This window comes from Sorex araneus, chromosome 3, assembly GCF_027595985.1.
Source record: "Sorex araneus isolate mSorAra2 chromosome 3, mSorAra2.pri, whole genome shotgun sequence".
NCBI classification, from domain to species: Eukaryota; Metazoa; Chordata; class Mammalia; order Eulipotyphla; family Soricidae; genus Sorex; species Sorex araneus.
In genome coordinates this window covers 215,734,654-215,753,261 of record NC_073304.1, presented here as the reverse complement: position 1 = coordinate 215,753,261, position 18,608 = coordinate 215,734,654, and the positions used below count along the sequence as shown (strand labels likewise).

At 57.9% G+C, this 18,608-nt stretch overlaps 1 protein-coding gene across 1 annotated transcript; it reads right to left on the bottom strand.

The window, feature by feature from the left end:
- Positions 1-7,094: 7,094 nt before the first annotated feature.
- Positions 7,095-10,660, bottom strand: SP6 (Sp6 transcription factor). Its single transcript, XM_004608709.2, has 2 exons — positions 10,492-10,660; positions 7,095-8,358 (listed from the first exon to the last, which is right to left on the bottom strand). The coding sequence occupies exon 2, from the start codon at positions 8,298-8,300 to the stop codon at positions 7,170-7,172; it is 1,131 nt and encodes a 376-aa protein (XP_004608766.1). The 5' UTR covers positions 8,301-8,358; positions 10,492-10,660; the 3' UTR covers positions 7,095-7,169.
- Between the last annotated feature and the right edge of the window lie 7,948 nt (positions 10,661-18,608).

Below are 18,608 nucleotides of genomic sequence, written 5' to 3'. Positions count from 1 at the left end.
AATAGTACATTGGGCGAGGCACTTGCCTTGCACGCAGCCAGCCCGAGTTCAATCTTCAGCACCCCATATGGTACCCTAACCCCACAGGAGTAATACTTAAGTACATAGTCATCAGTTAGTCCTGAGCACAATCTTGTTTTGCCCCCCAAAAAAGTATCTGAGGGACCAGAGAGATAGTAAAAGGGTACTTACCTTGCATGTAGCTAACCGTGTCTTGATCCTTGGTACCTAGGAGTAAACCCTGAGTCACACCCAGTGTGGCCACCTCCCAAAAGCAAAGCAAAACAAAACAATACCAAGTTTAAGGAGCTTCCCTTGCCTGCAGAGGACCCCTGTTTGGTCCCTAGCACCACATATGATTCCTCCAAGGACAGCTGGGAGTAGCCCCTGAACTTTATTGGGTATAGCTTAAACCCTCTCACAAAAGATATGCAAATTCACAAAGCTAATTTGACTCCCCGCAAAAAAGGCTATCCTGCCCCCACAGTGCTCACACTGATAGGAGGAGGTGGCTGTGAGTTTTATATATTTGTACAAGGGCCACACTTGGCAGGACTGGGGTAGGGGGTTGATCCCCTGTCATGTAGTACAGGGGATCAAATTTGAGTCATCCCACATGCTAGGCATCTGCCTTTTTTTCCCCCCCTTGTTTTGAAGCCTTACCAGTGGTTTCCAGGGGCCACTCCCAGCTTGTTTCTCAGGGGTTTGCTCCCCTGGCAAGCCACGATGAGGTGGCTGGGATCAAACCCAGCCTCCCACATGCAAAGAAGAGCCCCCTGGGCTTTCTCCCCAGCCCAGGCATGCACTTCCTACCACCTGAGTCATATCCCCCACCCAGGAAGATAGCTTTGAAAGAGAATTTGGAAATTTCATTCTTCCATGGAGCTCTCAAATGGTACTCATGAGGCTCATTGGACCCTGTTGGAAATTCTTGGCCAACCAACCACCCCTGGAGTTCAATAGAAGGGCCCAAGGACATAGTGCGGCAGTGTCAGGGGCACCTGGGCCACCCCAGTGTTTCGTGAGGGACCATATATTGCTGGGACCATATGGCACCGGGCCCCTCCAGATCTGTAGTTACAAGTAACTATCTCCATGCCCCAGACCTTAAAAACTTCTCATCCAAAGATTTGGCATCTTTCCATGAAGCAGCGATGGGAAACTTTTTTTCCTGCCAAGGACTATTTGGATATTTATAACATTCACAGGCCATGCAACAAGGCAGACAGGCTGTGGGCAGAGGAGAAGCCTGTGTGTTCCCGTCCTGTACCAAGTCCAAACCCCAGGATTTTTACAAGGGTTTGTGGACTGGACATTCCCCCACCATCGAGTAAAACTGAAATAACAAAGGCAAAATCTTGCTCAAGTGGGGGTTGGGGGAGCACACATCTGCCAGATGTATACCCCCACCGGCCCCAAGTTTCTTATTTCCAGGCTTTTTAAAAAGGACCCTTTCCATCTCACACCTTTGCATCCTTTGCCTTCAGGCGTGGGGGAGGGAGGAGAGCCCTGCAGACAGTGGCCTGCAAACCGCGCTCCCCCTCTCTGAGGCGGGCAGTCCAAGCCTAGGATATGGCATCCAAACTGTGGGCTGGACGAGAGGCAGAGGCCACCATGGGCAGCATGCTGGGTGCTGGCGGGAGAAAATCTGCCAGTGGGGGAAGGGGAGTTTGAACTCACTCCCAATTGCCTTTAGATCATTGAGGCTGGTTCCCAAGCCGAATCAGCTTCCTCCAGGAAACTGGGCTTCTCTTCTCAAGGGCACTGCCATGTGCAGAGAATGGCAGGGAGCCGGGTCAGAGGCAGGGGGAGCGTTACCCGGAGCTCTGCAGATGCCATCTCACCTTGCGTCTGCTGTGGGTCTGAGGGATCTCTTTGGGCAGATCACTTTCCCGGCAAGGACTCTGTTTTCCCAGCAGCCAAATGAAGGCTCTGGACTAGATCAGTGGCCTTCAGAAAGTGTCTTCCCTGCTGTTCTATCTCTTTAGCCACTCAGCTAAACAATTTCTGTCACTAATACTTTTTTTTTTTGAGGGGGGCTTCCAAGTGATGCTCAGGAAGCTCATTGGGCCCCACTGGCAATCCTCGATCAACCAGACCTGAATTTCAATGCCAGGGGACAGATGATGCCAGGGCCTCACAAATGTGGGGCAAGCACTCTACCACCGAGTCACATGCCTGCCTCCACAACACAGTATGGTTTGGGCGGGAGGAGTTGGGGCCACATTTGATGGTGGCATGGGCTCTCCTGGCTCTACACTCAGTGTTCACACCTGGCAGTGCTTCAGGAAACATATGTAGTGCTAACGTCAGTCACATGTAAGGCAAGAACCTTACCCTGGGCTCTCTGGTTCACAACATGATATAGTTCAATATTCTGCAAAAGTGTCTTAGACTGCCAACATCACCATCCCTTTCCCCCTGGATGGAACCCAGGGCCTCATACATGAGACATTGCTACCACTGAGCTACATGTCTCTGACTCCTGAAAATTGTTAAAAAATATAGAATCTAGGTGTGGTCCTGAAGCAACTCCCTACTTCCATCCTCAGGCCTTCACAATGAATAGGACTGGTTGACTGCAAATAGCATGGAAGGACCCCCGGCCTGCTGATCACCGCTAAACATCCCTCATCCCCACCCTAAAAAAGGTCTAAAACACCTTTTTTGGAGATGGATAAATGGCTCAATTGGGATGTGCACATTACTTGAATCAAAAAAAAAAAGCCAAATTCTGGGGCTGGAGTGATAGCATAGCAGGTAGGGCGTTTGCCTTGCATGCAGCCGACCTGGGTTCAAATCCCAGCATCCCATATGGTCCCCTGAGCACCGCCAGGAGTAATTCCTGAGTGCAGAGCCAAGAGTAACCCCTGTGCATCGCCAGGTGTGACCCCCTCCCCCCAAAAAAGCCAAATTCTAACCCAAGCACCTGATCAGTCCCCCCGCTCCCCAGCATAGCAGGGCAAGTAGCCCTCTGCACCACCCCACCCCTAGTTAAGAGTGTAGAACCCATGGGCTGCCCCCCCGCCACACACACACTGAATCTGAACCAGCATGTTAACGAGACCCCTGGGTGCAAAGCTGGTGCTCTAATCCATTCTCAAGGGGTATAACACCATCTGGGCAGCAGGAAGATGGGGGATATTTTGGAAAAGTCCGTGAGTGGTTCTAGTAGGGCTTCTACTGGGAAAAAACAGCTGGACGATGGGTTCCTAGGATTCACTGCAGACCGACACTGCTAGACGCTGAGCCCCAGCTCACTAAGGTCAATGGGAAGGAGAGGGGGGATTATTGGTGGCTCCACAGGGCTTGCCAGAATGCAGACAGAACTTCAACGTCCAAGCGGCCTGCCCAAAGCGCTTCTCTTGCACTTCCGCAGCTGCCCGCTGGGGGGCGGGAGAGGCGCCTCGGGAGGCTGCATTCCCAGGTGGCCCGCATCGCTCCAACTTTCCCATTCCCCATTCCCGGCGGCTGCGCTCACCCAACCCAGGCCGACTTTACCCCCTCCCCAGGAGTGGAGGGGGCAGCTCGGGAGAGAGGTCACCCGCAGGGTCAGCCCAGATGCTCGGATTTCCCTAACTCCCACCTGGTCCCTTCCAGACTGGTCCCGCCAGGGGCACTAGATCTGAGGGTTCAGAGGTGGCCCAGGGCTCCATGAGATTTGAGAGGGGGCGTGGGGGGGGTTGTGGAGAGGCCAGGCGGGCAGCATTGCTGTCAGCAAAGGCCCCCGCTAAGAATGCAGGTCAGCGGGAGGAGCTGAGAGGGAAGAAGGGAGGCGGGGCCCTGCCCAGACAGGCCCAGCCGGCCACACAGCTGCCCTCCTGTCCCACCGACAACTGTCCAGCTTCCTGGGGTCGAAAACCCCCAGAATCAGGAAGACAAAGGAAAGGCCCCCGAGAGTAGGGTGGGCACGAGGTTGTCAAGGGACCGGTGTCTGTTCCTCCTCCCAGGCTCCGAATCCAAGAACAAATAGAAACTAACCATTGCTGCCTCACCCTCTAGCCCCTAAACCACCCCGATCTCCGATGACCCCATGCCAACGCAGCCTTCAATGTCGTGACCCCCGACGGCCCCAAATTAGTGAGGGGACTGTCCCACCTGAAGTCCAGATGTGGCTCTGGACAGGGAGGCAGGGAGGGAGGGAGAGACACGGGAACCACTGTGGAGAGACCCTTGGGCCAAAATGTAGAAGGGGCAGTTAGAGGGACACAGTCCCTTCCGCCGCCCCTGGGTCCGAGACCTCAGGTCCCCGCTTTGTAGCTCTGGGGTGCTGGAGCCCTGAGACTTCCTCTCTCTGACATCAATCAGGCCTGGCTGCCTGGGAAAGTGGGCACAGGCGGGTGTTCGCGCAGAGAGGAGGGCGCCGCCGGGCCCAGCGTGGGTGCCCTGCGTGGTGCGGTTGTGTCACTGGCTGTTCCCTGGCTGGAGTCGCTGGAGGAACCTTCCTCTCAGACGTTCCAGCTGGGCGGGAGCCCATCAGATAGCGTGGCTGCCTTTCATCGCCTTGTCCCTGATAGCAATCGTCCTGGGTGAAGAAATCGCTGTCAGTCACCCCCACCTCGCTCCCAGCCAGAGGGACCGATTGACACGCACACCCCCACGGGGTGCCAGGGCGGGCGGGGTGTGGGCCCAGAGGCTGACTCTCTGCGGGAAGGCGGGCACCACGTTCTTGGCAGGAGCGGGCAGGGAGGAGGCTGGTGTGTGGAGGAGGAAGGAAGTATCTGGAACCTTCTCATCCCCACAGGTGAAGACCACACCCCCGTCCCAGGGAGCTCCTCCCCCCTGCACCGGCGCCTCAGGGCAGGACCGACAGGACCCTTCCATGCTCTTCCACCCCCCCCCCAAAAAAAAAACCCAAGCACCCCAAATGCTCAGGAGCTGAGATTGTCAGGGCAGCAGATCAAAGGGAAGTGTCTGCCCAGCCTGCAGCCAACCTGCCCTCACTGCCTGCTGGGGACACTGAGTCAAAACCGAAACCCCACGCGCTCTGGAAGACAAACGAAGCAGTGCAGTGGCTGATGACTTTATTGTGGCATTAAAAAACACAGGATGTTTCTTCCTCCTCTCCCCCCACCCCCCAAAGTGGGTTCACAGCAGTTACAGAAAAAAAAAAAAAAAAATCCTACATTTCTCCTCTAGGGGGCTGCTGCCAAGGGGACAGACAGCCAGGCAGCCTAGATCTAGAAGGGGGGAACAGAACACCGACCCCAAGCCCTCCCCTGCACACCTCAGCATTCTGGGCGTCCCTGCCACCAGCCCCCCCCCCCTTCAGATGGTCCCGGGGAAAGGCTGGCCTGGTGGTTCAGGGAGGGAAGGGCTGGTTCCAGCGGGAGGAGAGAAGCCCCCTGTGCCCATCATGCCCTCCCGCTCCCTTCCCCCTGCCTGGCCATCCACCGGCGGCCCCAACTCTCTGGGCCAGGAAAGGAAAAGAGGGAGCATGGAAAAGGCCTTTACTTCTGAAAGGGGGAGAGGCCCCCTCAAGAAGGGCCCCCTTCTCCACCAGCACGTACTCCCCACTTCCCACGGAGCTGCTCCTCGTTCGTCCTTGAACAGGGCTCGACCATTCCCCAGGGAGGAAGAGACACTGGGGGGTCCAGACCCCAGACCTTGCACAGGGTGAACAAGATGGGGTCTCCCTGGATGGAGACCCCCAGGCTCAGTAGAGAAACACACATGCACACACCACACACAGGTCCACACCACACACACGCGCACGCTCACACACACACACACACACACACACACACACACACACACGTATGCCCTAATATTAAATAAAATACCCTTTGCTTATAACTTAACAATCAATACACAACTAAACCTTGACTAGGGCTCTAGGTGGAGAGAGAGGGCCAGGGGGCCCAGCGGGGATCTTCCGGCCTCTCCCTTGAGCCCGCCCCCCTCCCCCAAAAGCCCAAGACTCCAGGGTCCTATGCCAGCCAGACCCTTACCCAGCTCGGCCTCCTCCCCTCCCCACTCCATGACGGAGGTCAGTTTTATACTTCTAGCATCTACAGAAGGAGCAGACAGCTTCCAGGGCAAACCCTTTCTGACCGGAGAACAGCTCCTTCCAGGAAGGGGTGCTCCAGACCCCGACCCCAGGCCCAGGAAGGAGCCTGTGGAAGAAGGAGGCTCCTAACTGGCTAATAGGGGCAAGGCTTGCAGGGGGAGGGGAAAGGGGGGAGGACTTAACTTCTCCACTCCACTCCCAAAGAGGGAGCCACTGGGGGGGGGGGTCCCTCCGCAAAGATCCCCACCCCCAACCTAGCCAAAGGCATGTCGGGAAGTGGGGGAAACTACACCAATTCTAGAGCCGGAGCTCATGGATGCCTTGAAAGTCAACCCAGGGTAACAGATGGAGAGAAGGGACTCTCCAAACTTTAATTTTTATGAAGACCAAGAGTGAAGGGCTGAATAGGAGTTAGACAGGGAGGGGTGAGTTCCTTCCACCCCTCCGCGCCCCCAACACATCCTCGTCTGCTTTCCCGAGGGGACTTCCCTGCTCACCCCCCTCATGAGCCTCTCTCTCCAGCCCACGGTTTTACAGGGAAGCTGTGGGAAAGGGGGGGGGACTGGGCGCCTCCCCTCTTCCTTCGTGGCGCCACCAGACTGGGTCTGGAAGGGTTAATAAGGAGGCGCCATCAAAGGAGTGGTTCTCCTGCAGCCACCCTCCTCCTCCTCGCTGGAGGGGCGTCCTCCCTAAGGAGGACCCCCTAGTCTCCCCCATGCCGTGTCAGCTCTGTCACCGAGCGAGCAGGCGCCCGGGGGAGAAGTACTCGGAGCGGATGAAAGGGGCGCAGGCCACGGGGCGGCTCCCCAGGCGCTTTTATGTCGGGGTTCCCAGGCGCTAAGGGCGAGTCCAGACAGCTACCCCCGGCGCCCCGGGGTGGGGTGGGGGGGCACTCCGCTCTGCTCCGGGACGCGCTGTCTCCTCCTCCGGCCGCGCGCCGGGGGCCCCCCAGCCCACCCACCGGCCGGCGACCTAGAGGAAGGGGCGTGCGCCGCTCCCACGGTCCCGTCCACCTCCCCTGCGAGCCGCCCTCCCCGACCCCGCACCGCGCTCCCTCCCCGTCAATAAATAACCGGCGGCGGCGTCTCCTCTGCTCCAGCCATCCCCACCCTCAGGACGGCGGGGCCGGCGGCGGGGAGGTGGGAGCCCCGGGGGGAGCTCAGTTGGAGGGGGCCGCGCTGCCCTCGGCCTCCCGCTTGCCTTTGGCCCCGGGGGGCTCCACCGCTCCGCCCGTCTTGCCCTCGCCCGCCGCCGCGGCCGCCGCCTCCTCTTTGGCGCCCTCGTGGGTCTTCATGTGCTTGGCCAGGTGGTCGCTGCGCATGAAGACCCGGCTGCAGACGGCGCACGGGAACTTCTTGGTGCCGGTGTGGGTCTGGAGGTGGCGCTGCAGCTCGTCGGAGCGCGTGAAGCGCTTGCCGCAGAAGAGCCAGTTGCACACGAAGGGACGGTCGCCGCTGTGCCAGCGCAGGTGCGCCTTCAGGTGCGACGTCTTGGCGTAGGCCTTCCCGCAGCCCGGGATGTGGCAGTTGTGCAAATGCTTCTTCTTGCCTCCGTCGGGCCCGCACGGAGCCCCCAGTCGCTCCGCCTCCAGGCAGTTGGGGCAGCGGCAGACGGTCTGGCCAGAGCTGCGGGGCACTGACCGCCGAGAACCTTTGGGCCTGGCCGCCCCGTCCAGGCTGGAATCCAGCCCCTGCGCCTCCGGGGCGGCCGCTTCCAAGGCCTTCGCCCCGTCGGGCGGCCCCAGCAGGTGCTGCCCTCCCGCGGACGGGAGGAGGTGGTGCGGGTGGGGGTGGGGCGGCGGCGCGCAGAGTTGGTGGTCTCCGACGTAGCCCCCCAAACCTGCCTGGAGCGCCCCCGGGTGGCCAGGTGAGGTCAGCGCGCCCTGAGTGTGGGGGAGGTCCATCCAGCTGGTGCCCGGATGAAGGTCCCACCACGAGCCATCCTCAGTGCCGGGGTGAGTCGGCCGGAACCACGATTCATAATGATGTGACATGTCCGGCTGCAGGAGCTTGGAAAAGGGTCCTGGGGCCAAAGGACTGTCGCTTTCCAGGTCCTCGCAGGTTACCCGAGAGGAGGTCCCCGGCAGCTCATAGCCCTGTGAGAAGTCCACCTCGGGGCCGAGCGGGAGGCTCTGCAGCTCTCCAGCCTGCAGCGGGGAGGGGTAGTCCCCGGCCTCCGGGCTCGTGTGGCCCTGGTACGTCTGGAGCGGCTGCAGGTCGAGGCGCGGCGGCGAGGCGTGAGGCGCGTCCGTGTGCTGGCTGCCCAGAGAGCCGCAGACAGCGGTTAGCATTGCCGGGATCCGGGGTGGGGTGGGGGACAGGGACGGTCAGGAGCACCTCAGGTGGGACCTAAAGGAAACAAAGCAACGACGTGAGGGGACAAGCAGCTCCAGTTCCAGCCTCACCCAGGTGCTTGTCCGGGTGGACAGGATGCACCTGTGGGTGGGGGTTGAAGGTGGATTAAGGGAGGTGGGCATGCTGGGAAGGTCCCCACCAGAAACGGAGGGCAAAGGGCATCCCTCTCCCCCCCCCACCCGGGGGCTGCCTCCCATAGCAGCCGGCTACCCTGGGAGCTGGGCTGGGCCCCAAGAACCTGAGCCTCTTAGCTGACACAGGACCAGGACAGAAGCTGTCTGTATCCAGGAGCATGGTGGGGACCGAGGAAGGACAGTAGACACTGGGTCGTTACAAAACAGTCACTCCATAGGTCAGCGGCACAGCCCAGTGCTAGAGGCATCTCCCCAACAGCCTCAGTAGCATTCCCACCTCCCACTGCCTGGCTCCATTCCAACGCCCCTCTCCCCAAACTCAGGACGCAGAGGAGAGCAAGGTGGATTCGGCAGCTCCAAACTGCAGTGGAGGTGGCCCGGCTGTCCATAACTGGGAGGGAGGAGGGGTGGGGGAAGAAAGCCCCCTTTATTCGGGAAGCAGACTGGGGGCATTCCGCTGCTTTCCACCACTCACCTCCTGGATCGCCTGAGTCCCACCAAACCCACTCCTACACCTGGCCCCCTCCCTTTCCCCCAGGCAGGGACACTTCCCTGGGTGCAGCCATAGCGCCAGTTTCTGGGGATTCTTCCAAGGTATCAAAGCTGAGCCCCCTTCCCCCTCCTGACCCACACTTGTGCCAGCAGGCTCTCTCCTGCGGTTTTGGGGAGACCCAGATGGAGGAGGATGGCCTGCTTTCCTTGAGAAGTAGATCAGCCAAAGACCCCAGTGACTGTACCAGCTTAGTTCAGGGAGGTACAGGGACCAGCCCCTTATGGGGGTGAGGTGCAGAATCAGAGTGAAGAGAAGGGCAAGGAGAAAAGCTGGAACCCCATTCTCAAAGGAAGAGTTACCCAAAGAGGCAATATAAATGGGGGTGCATTCAAGGGAAGGGCCGTCTTTTAGGAGCTCCCCTTTACCCCCTCTACTCCCCCTCCACCAATGATTCTAGAGTCCGGAACCAACCACTGCTCTTCTCTTAAAGAGGACACAGAGGCATTATTTGGAGAAGCGAGTTGAACAAAGACATTCACTTTTTCGTTCACTCAACTGTAAGGGACTGTGTGGGCCTCTGTGAACGGGTCCCGCTGGGTTCCTCTTTCCTAAACCATTGAGAACCAGCCACTTTTTCTCCACCCCTTAGACTGTGACTTGAAGGACCCCTGCTGTGGGTTTGTGTTCCTGGGATGGTGGGGAACACAGCGGCGGCAGCGGCGGCGCTGGTTCAAGGCAGGGACCTGTCCTTCCCACCCACAGCCAGGCTCCAGTGGATCCTGCCCCCTTCTGCTGCTGGGACCCGGGAGGTGGCCCAGGTTGTCTGGGAGAGGGAGGGAGAGGGGGACTGGGGCGCCTACTCAGGCTCCGGCTGCCTCACCACAAGAAAGGAGCGAAGCTGCAGGAATGGAGCCTCAGGCCCAGGCGGGGCGGCCCAGCAGGGGCTGGGCGGGAGGCGAGAGGCCAGGACCCTAATAGCTCTTGGCGCCTGGGAGCTGCCCCAGGGATTAGGGGGCGGGGAGGTGAGGCCCACCTGGGCTCCGGAGTGGTCTCTTCCAAAGCAGGGCCCGGGAGCCCCAGCTGGGATGCAGTGACCCACCTCCGAGGTTTGGAGAAGGGAGTCCGCGGGCGGCGCGCTCCGGGCCAGGGAGCGAAGGCGAGGAGAAACTCCCGCATCCCCTCTTGAACCGCGGCCTCTCCCGATCGCGGATGCTCAGGGGGCCAGGTCTTCCCCACGCCCAGTCCTCCCGGGTCCAAGGCTCCGGTCGTCCCAGTCACTCCTGTTCCCCCAGTTTCCAGCCTCCTTGATCCCGCCAGCCTCTCCCGTCCGCCCACTTTCCACTCCGCGGGGACGCGGATGGCTGGGGACCACCTCGGATCCTTGAGCGCCTCCTTTCCCCCCGAGCCGAAGGCTGAGGTGCCTTCGGGGGGGGGGGGCGCGTCTGGGCTACAGGGATCCCGGGATCGCGCACCCCTCGCCGCCCGGACCCGGGCTCCTACCTCGAGGCTGCGCTCGGGCTGCGGACACGGCGGGCTGGAGGCGCTACAGACGGCCACACATGGGCCCTGCGCGCCAGCGGGCTCTCCAGCGGCTGCAGCGGAGCACGATCGGGGGGCGCAACCGGAGCGGGCGGCGGGCGGCAGCGGAGGGGCGGGGAGAACCGGCGAGAGGGCGGAGGGCGGGCGGGAGCCTGCGAGCCAGCGAGAAGCGAGCGAGCGAGCGAGCGAGCGAGCGAGGCCAGCTCCGCCCGTGACTCACCCGCGCGCTCTGCCTTCATCCTCGGCCCTGCGCTCCTTTTTCCCCAACTCGCGGCTCCGCCCACCTCACCTGTGGCCGCCTTTAACCCTTGCGGGCTCGGCCCGATGGGAGAGGCCGAGCCTGGCCGGGCTCGCGGGGAGGGGGTGGGCGAGGGAACGGAGGCGGGGATCACGAACTAGGTCGCCTCCCGCCCCTCCCTCGCCCCTCCCTCGCCCCTCCACTCCTTTGGGGAAGGGGCCTGCGCAGAAGTGTTTCCCAGCTTCTGAGACCCGCCCCATCGGGTGGAAAAGAGTCCCCGAGCCGGCTTTAGTTTGGCCCGGCACGCAGGACTGTGGGGGACCGGGCGGCTGGAGGAGGGGGTGCCACAGAGTCACCGTAGTAGGGTTCTTTGCCTCCACGGCCCTCGACTACCCGCCTCGGCCGGCCTGGGCTGCCCCGCAAGACAGGAGACAGGACTGAGCGCCAAGTACGTGTCCTTTCCGCGCCCCTCCACCCCCACGCCCCAGGCTTCATCTGGGACAAACGTATTCTGAATGCATCCTCCTTCCTTGCCCGGTACCCCAGCGCTTCTTCATCCCCAGCGCATCCTCCCTCCCGGGCTGCGGAGTGTCCGACTCCCCCTCCCGGGACGCTCAACTCTGGGGGTTTATTTCCACCGCTCCCCTCCCCGCTTGCCCATCTCTGGCCCCAGGCCCCTTCAACTCTCGTTCCCCAGCTCCACCGAAGTGCATCCCTCAAATAGACCTCCCTTAACTGGGCCCTGGAGAAGCGCAGCCTTTGAGCCACCAGCCGAGCCCCGCGCGCCCACCCCTGAAAGGTGAGGGGGGCGCCAGAATGGTCCCGGGAAGGGCTCGACTTCTGGGCAGAACTGAGACGCGCGGCAGCCGCGGCTCCTTCTCACTCCCGCTCCAAGTTCTCACTCCCGCTCCAAGTTCTCACTCCCCAGTTCTTTGGGAAAGGGATTTGGACTCCTCAGCGGGGAAGGAAAAAAACAAAAACAAACATAAAGCAACACTGCAAAATACCAGGGCGTTCGCAGCACCCATCTAAAAACTTCTCTCAAGATATCGAGCGCCCGACAGTGAGGGAGGTCCCCGGCGACCCGCCCGGCTGGCCAGTGCGCCCCGGTGCCCGGCGGCCCCTTCTTAGCTGGTGCCTCCACTGACCGCCGCTTGACCTCCGACTTGTTCGCTTTCTTACAGGTCACTTGTGATCGATTTCTGTGATTTTGTTCTTGTTTTTGTTTTCCTGGCTCCGATTGACTTTTCCTAGGCACTTTGCCATCGGCTTTCTAAATTTCGTTTTTTGTTTTTTTGCCTTTACAGTCTATTTCACAGAGCCGCAATAGAATTGAGGCTTGATTCGATCTCACCGAGACTGTCCTGATTCCAGCACCTTTAGTCCCCTCGACAGGCATTCTTGTTGGGAACACACTCCATATGCCACGAGAAAACATCAAGCTAATGCCACAAGCTACTTGAAATGCGTCTCTGGGTGCCAGCGTTTCTCCCCAGCACATTCTTATACCCAGATCCCATTTCTCAGTCCTCCGAGTGACCTGTCATTTTAAAGACTATTTCTTCATCTAAACAACCTGGGTACAAGTTGGCGGGGGTTTCCTGGGGCTTAAGGAAATCCATGTACATGATGTAACTGCAGAACCCCCCATAAATTCACGATAAATGAAAAGTACTATTGTTAACGGGGTTCAAATCATTCACTAAGTCCGTTCCCAGATGATGCTTGTTGGATTAAGTTCCATGCACAGGTTCTTTAGAAGTTAAAAAATCTGAATTTTCATTTGCTAAGCTGATCCAGTGAATCTGATAGCCCTGAACCTCAGTTTCCTCTGAGGTAAAATAGAACTACAGGAGCTGCTCTTAGGGATAGAGGACGAGTTTTCCTGGGAAGCCCGGAAGCATCTGCCCATCACTGGGAATTGTATTTGCTGATTACTTGAATTTCCCTCCGACACTCTAGCCCCCATCCCACATACAACACCAAAAAATTTAAAAACAAAACAATCAATTCTAAACCTTTCTGGATCTTTGTGGCCACAGTTACTTGGGCAACGCTCCTCAGAACGGTTTTACCTCCATTCACACAGCCTGCAATTCGCAGCTACTTCACAGAAATGTCTGGAACAGACTTAGGAGATCATGTCCCAGAACCCTGTAACGGCAATTTCTGGTTGCAGTCTGATGTGACTCCTGGACCCCATATTCTCTGCTTTCTCTGCAGCTCGCTCCCGGCAGCTCCCAGTCTATTCACCTTCTGGCTGTTTCCGCAGCTTAAGGCTGTCAAGGTGCTTAACCGCAGGGAGCAGGGTTCTGATTCCGTGTGAGGACAGATTCCAGATTCCCTCCCGCTTATTTATCGGTGCCAAATTGCCTTATTTTTCCTGGATTTTTCCAGTTTTCCTGGAAAGCCACAGGGAAATATACCCACAGTCCCTGGAAGGTAGAAAACCTGTCCACACAGTTACGGGGGCGGGGTGGGGGAGGGGGGCAAGGGGGTGGGAATCCCAGGAGCAAAGTCCCTGTCACCTACAGGAAATTCAACAATAATGGAGTCATCCCAGAAAACTCGCCCTTCTGATTTTCTGCCCTGCCTAGTTTCTGCCTCTGGTTTGGGCACTTTCTTCCAGATCTCACTCCCCCACCCGCTACCAAGTTCTTCTGATTCTAGCTTTCTTTTTTCCCATTTGCTAGGCGTTTCCTACTGCTGTGATATTGACTGATCCACCGAGACACTATGGCCCCTTGTTGTCATCTTATCTCAAAAACCGAGCAACACAATGACCATGTTTTTTTCAGAAGATATGTCCAAGAGTCAGCCATTTCTTTTCTTTTTTTTTTTATTTCTTTTCTTTTTTTTTCTTTCTCTCTCTCTCTTTTTTTTTTTTTTGCTGGGCGCTTTTTTTTTTTTGGGGGGGGGAGGGCATGCTGGCATTCCCAGTGCTCATGGCTTACTCCTGGCTCTGCACTCAGGGACCACTCCTGGTGGTGCTCGGGAAACTGCATGGTGTGCTGGGGAGTGAACCTGGGTTGCTATGTGTGAGGCAGATGCCCTACCAGCTATACTATCTCTTGGGCCCCAAAGACTCAACCATTTTTGCTGCTCTTCCTCTTGCCCCCATTTGGGTACATGGTCATATTTTTGTCAGCCTTCTTCTCCTCACGCCTCTTTTCTAGCCAGCAATCCAATCCATTTAGTAGCTGGAGCTCCCTCATTAAGCTCCATGTTTGCCATGACCCCTATTTATTGATTGAACACCTACTACGTTTCAGGAGCTACACAAATATCACTGTTTCTCACAAGGGCAGCAAAGTAGTTATTATTAGTCCCCCATTGTACAGATGAGGAAGCCAAAGATCAAAGAAGTTCCATGACCTGCCCAAGATTACAGAGCTGTTAAGAGACAGAGAAGGAAGCCGCCTTTCAGATCAGCCACGAAAGCCCATGTTCTACCTGCTATTCCATGGGGCTTCTGGCTGAGAGGATGGGCCTGGGAGTCCGGCTCCCCGGGATTCTGGAGGTGGAGAGCGTAGCACTCACTAACTCATCATTAGATCAAAGCCATCCATGATCCGGAGTTTAATAGGACAAACTGGTCCCATCCTGGATTGTTGAGACAAGTCACAACTACAGCTCTGGTCCCTTCCAAAACTTTGTCCTATAGAGATTATACTATGAGATTATTGAACTGAGGCTTCCCATAAAAATTGTCTAGAGCGTATCCTTATTTTCCTAATGGGAACAGGAAGGTAAGTCACTCCATCAAGGACAAGAAACTCGCTGGAAGCAGAGTGAGGCCCAGTCCCAGGTCCCCTCCGTCCTACTTTTCCAGCTACTCTCCTTTCTTCCTTCCCTCTGGCCCCTCCAAGAGAAGTTTAGAAAACCCTGGAGGCCAACACACCCCTCCTCCCTCCCTCCACCTCTCCCTGTCACTCTCCCAGGCTTGAGTAGGAAGCCACTTGGTTTTCTTTCATTCATCCTTTATTCACTCAACAAACACTTAGATCCTCAGTGGAGCCCAGCACCACCCCAGGACAGCGATTCTGCTATGAATCCCAATATCATTAGCAACCATATCATTTTTTAGTCTGAAGGATGAACCCCGCTGAGCCTCTGTATAAGGAGGGGGGCGGGGAGCCTACAAATGTGTGTGCACCCCTGGTGCCTAACGCATGCCTTTGGCACCTGAATGTGGGGTGCCTATTTTTTGTCTGTGCAGCCCTCCTGGTATGGTCTCTCTGGCTGTGTCTCGTTTTCCATCCCGCGTGACGTTCCGTGTGGTGACCGCATGCCCTGCTCGTCTTACTATTCGCCCACCTTTTCTCTTGCAGTGGTTCAGTCCGGCTTCTCCGCACAGCAGCATCCCCACCTCCCTTCTCCCAGATTTCAGCCCGGACCTAAGGCCTCCACGCAGACCCCTCCCAGTTCTCCCACTTCCCACTTCCGTGCCCCCTCCTCAGTTCAGAGTGAAGCCAGGCTTCCAGACCCTTCTGGAGGAGGATTCCCCACTTTCAGGGTGGCAACCTGATCCTCCCGGACCCTGAACTGAACCAGAAATAGCCCTTCTTACCAGTCCATGGAGCCCAGAGCTGGGAGCAGCAGTGAGGGGCAAGTGGGGGCGCTGGGAGAGCTGGGCTTTATAAAGGAGGCGACAGTCAGCCAGGGGGGAGGTGAGAGCCGCGGGCAGGGATGCTGCCAAGTCCTCAGGGCCTCGGAAGCTTTTAGGATAATCCAGGAAACAGTGGCCCCCGGCGCCCCTGGGGGAGTGGTAGGGGGTGAGAGCTGAGTCTCTGAGGTCTGCCAGGAAAGGGGGATTTCACTGGAAGAGGCAGCAGGGGGTGGGGGTGGGAGCAGGACTCCCCCCCTCACACACACACACACACACACACACACATAGATGGGCAGTGTAAGCTGGACAAAGCATTTTGGCTCTCAGATAGAACTGGGGCACCCAGGACCCGTCCCCCATCCGTTTGCGGTTTCTTTGTGGACTTAGTTGGCAGGGGGGGGAAACCACTTTTAAGACCCCAGCAGATGCTTCCACAGGCCCCTTCGTGTGGTGTGGGACCCTGCTCAGAGCAAATTCCCCTCCCCTGTGTGGGTGTTTTCCAGCCTCCTTTCTTCAGCTCCTTTAGCCCCCCTCTCAGCTCTTCCCCACCTTGGATCGGGTGTGAGCCACCTTCTGTTGCTGTGACCCAGCTCTGGTTGGGCAGCTTGAAGGAAGTGGACAGAGAATCTCCCTCCTCTCCACCCCTGCGCCCCCCCACCCACAGTCCCCGCCACCTCCAGACCAAAGGCAGAGCCAGGCCCAGGATGTTGAGAAAGCCTGAGTTCGAGAGAGTGAAGAGGCTGGTCACAGGGCGTGGAGGGGGGGGCCTGGAATGACAGAAGGGGCTGGGGGCAGATGAGGCGGAGCCCCTGCCTCCCTCCTGTTGACATGAACTTCTCTGAGGGTCTGGTTTGGGCATGGGCTGGCAGGAGCAGGTCCCAAGGTGCAGAGGGGCAGAAGGCCAGTTTGGACACTCGGGCTATCAGGGGGTCAGAGCAGTTAGTTCCCCGGGAGTTGGGGGCCGCCCCTCCTCTCCACCCCCCTTTGCTGGAGAATGAGAATCACATCTGTCTCCTGGTCTCCTGGGTCACAGGCAATGTCCTTGGCGCTGAGGACAGAGCAGCCCCTTCTGTGCACACACAACTACAGAACTCGGGGGCCTCTCCTCTCCCACCCCATCTCCCCCGGAGTCAGAATCAGAGCATCTTCACCGTCAACTCTTGACCTGCCCCTCCTCCCAAACCCCCAGAAGTCTCCAGCCGGGGATTCCCAGTCCCTTCATTAGCTTTTCAGTAATTAGCCTGTAAAGCCCCAACAGCTCCTTCCTCTCCCCATTTCAGAGATGAGAACACTGAGGCCCCGGAGAGAGCGGAAAAGTTCAGCTGCAAGCACCTATCAAACAGGAGGAAGGGAGGGAGGGGGGCTAGGAGGCAGAGCTCTACCCCTGCCTTCAATCCCAGGCAAAATTGGGAGGACTCAGCCAGCTCCACTCCCTGGGGGAACCCAGGCGTCAGGAGAGAGACAGGCTTCAGGGAGGGGCTTCCCAGTCCCTCCTCATCTTCCAGCCCAGAAAACTCAGAGTTGGGGGGGGAAGAACAAGCTGAGGAGACCACACAGGTGGAGTAAATAATGTTAATACAGGAGCATTATCACTAGGGCATTTCCTCATGGATAAATGTCTCAAATACCAAAGGATGCCTCCAAATTATAGTTAATTACAGAGTTGATTTGCATAAATTATAAGGTGAGCATACAAATTCTTTCAATCGGTTCCATATGCTTAGGTAGCAGGTCCAGTCCAAAAGATGGGAGAATCTTGGGGTGGGGGGCACTGGGGGAAGGAAAAAATGATTCCCAACCTCTGGATCAGGAAGGGTGCAGGGCGGGGAGCGGGAGGGCTCTGCAGAAGCCAGCCCCCATTTGACAGGAGACCCCCCCTTTCCAGCCCCTCAGAACCAGGTACTTCCCCAAGGACAGAGGCAAGACAGGAAAGCGGGCTGGGCATAGTGCCCCCCCCCAACTTCCAGTGGGGCAGACTCTCCAGTCCTGGCTTTAGTGGAAAGTGGGAGCAGTGCTGGAAGACCCTAGAGCCCCCACAGGGTGGAAGGCAGATTCTGGGCCCTCTCTCCCGCACTCAGCTCCCCCTGCACCCCCACCCCCACTCTCGGAGCCAACCCTGGATCCCAGGTTTGATGTTGCCGCTGCCTGCACCTTCCAGGTGGCTCCTCAGGGGCTCAGACTCCCAGACTTTTGTCTCCAGTGCCTGGGCCCATTTCCTCTGCCCTCGCCTCCCGTCCCCCACCTCCCCCCTTATCCACCTCTTGCTGCTAAGACTCTGCTTCCTTCTCCAGCTCTCTAATTTGTCTCTCCCTCCCTTTGGCCCAGCGATCTGTCTCCTGCTCCTCTCTCCAGCTCTGCTCCTTCTTCGGCCCCTCCCGCAGCAGAGACCCGGGGTCTGCCTGCTCTCCTCCGTCAGCCGCCTTCTTCCAACCACCCAAGCTTTCAGCCTGAGCTCTGGCTCCCGGCGCCCCCCCACCCCGCCCCCACCGATCTGCCTGCATCATGCTGTCCCCACAACCCTTTCTGCAAGTCATGCTGCACCCCCAGCCCCCCTCCTGCTTCTGCTTGCTGTGCTCTTCTTTTTCCCATCCATCCGATCCAAAAGCAGAGCTGTGGGATTAGCTGGGATGGGGAGGAAGAGGCTGGGCCACGTCCCCCAGGGCCTGTGGGAGTTTGTCTTTGCCTTCTCTTCTGAAAGTGAGAGAGAGAATTTAAAATGGTTCCCGCATTTCATAAACAATAAATATGTGGTGAGTGAATTAATGAGAAATGGACACAGGCTGTGAAAATTCTACAAAGTGCCAACTTGGTGGCAGGAATTATTTTCCTGGTCTCTGATGTCCTTGTCACCGCCTCTGCCCCCTCCCGTCTAAGCGGGCCTGCAGGCCAGGAACAGATGGATCATTCCTGCCGAAAGACTGTTTCATCGTGGCACTCTCCCCCTCCAACACATTCTGGGACTCCTCTGTGCCAGCTATGGTGTTCAACACTCTCCTCCTTATTATTATTATTTGTAGTGTTTTGCGGGGCCACATCTGGCAGTACTCAGGGCTTACTTCTGGCTCTGCAGTCAGGGATCACTCCTGGCAGGGTCCAGGGACTGTATGTAGTGCTGGGGATTGAACCCAGGTTGGCCACATGCAAAGCAAGTGCCCTTACCTGCTGAAGTATCTCTCCAGTTCCCACCTTCCTCTTTATTGATCATCTTTGCAACCTTCACTTCCATTGGTC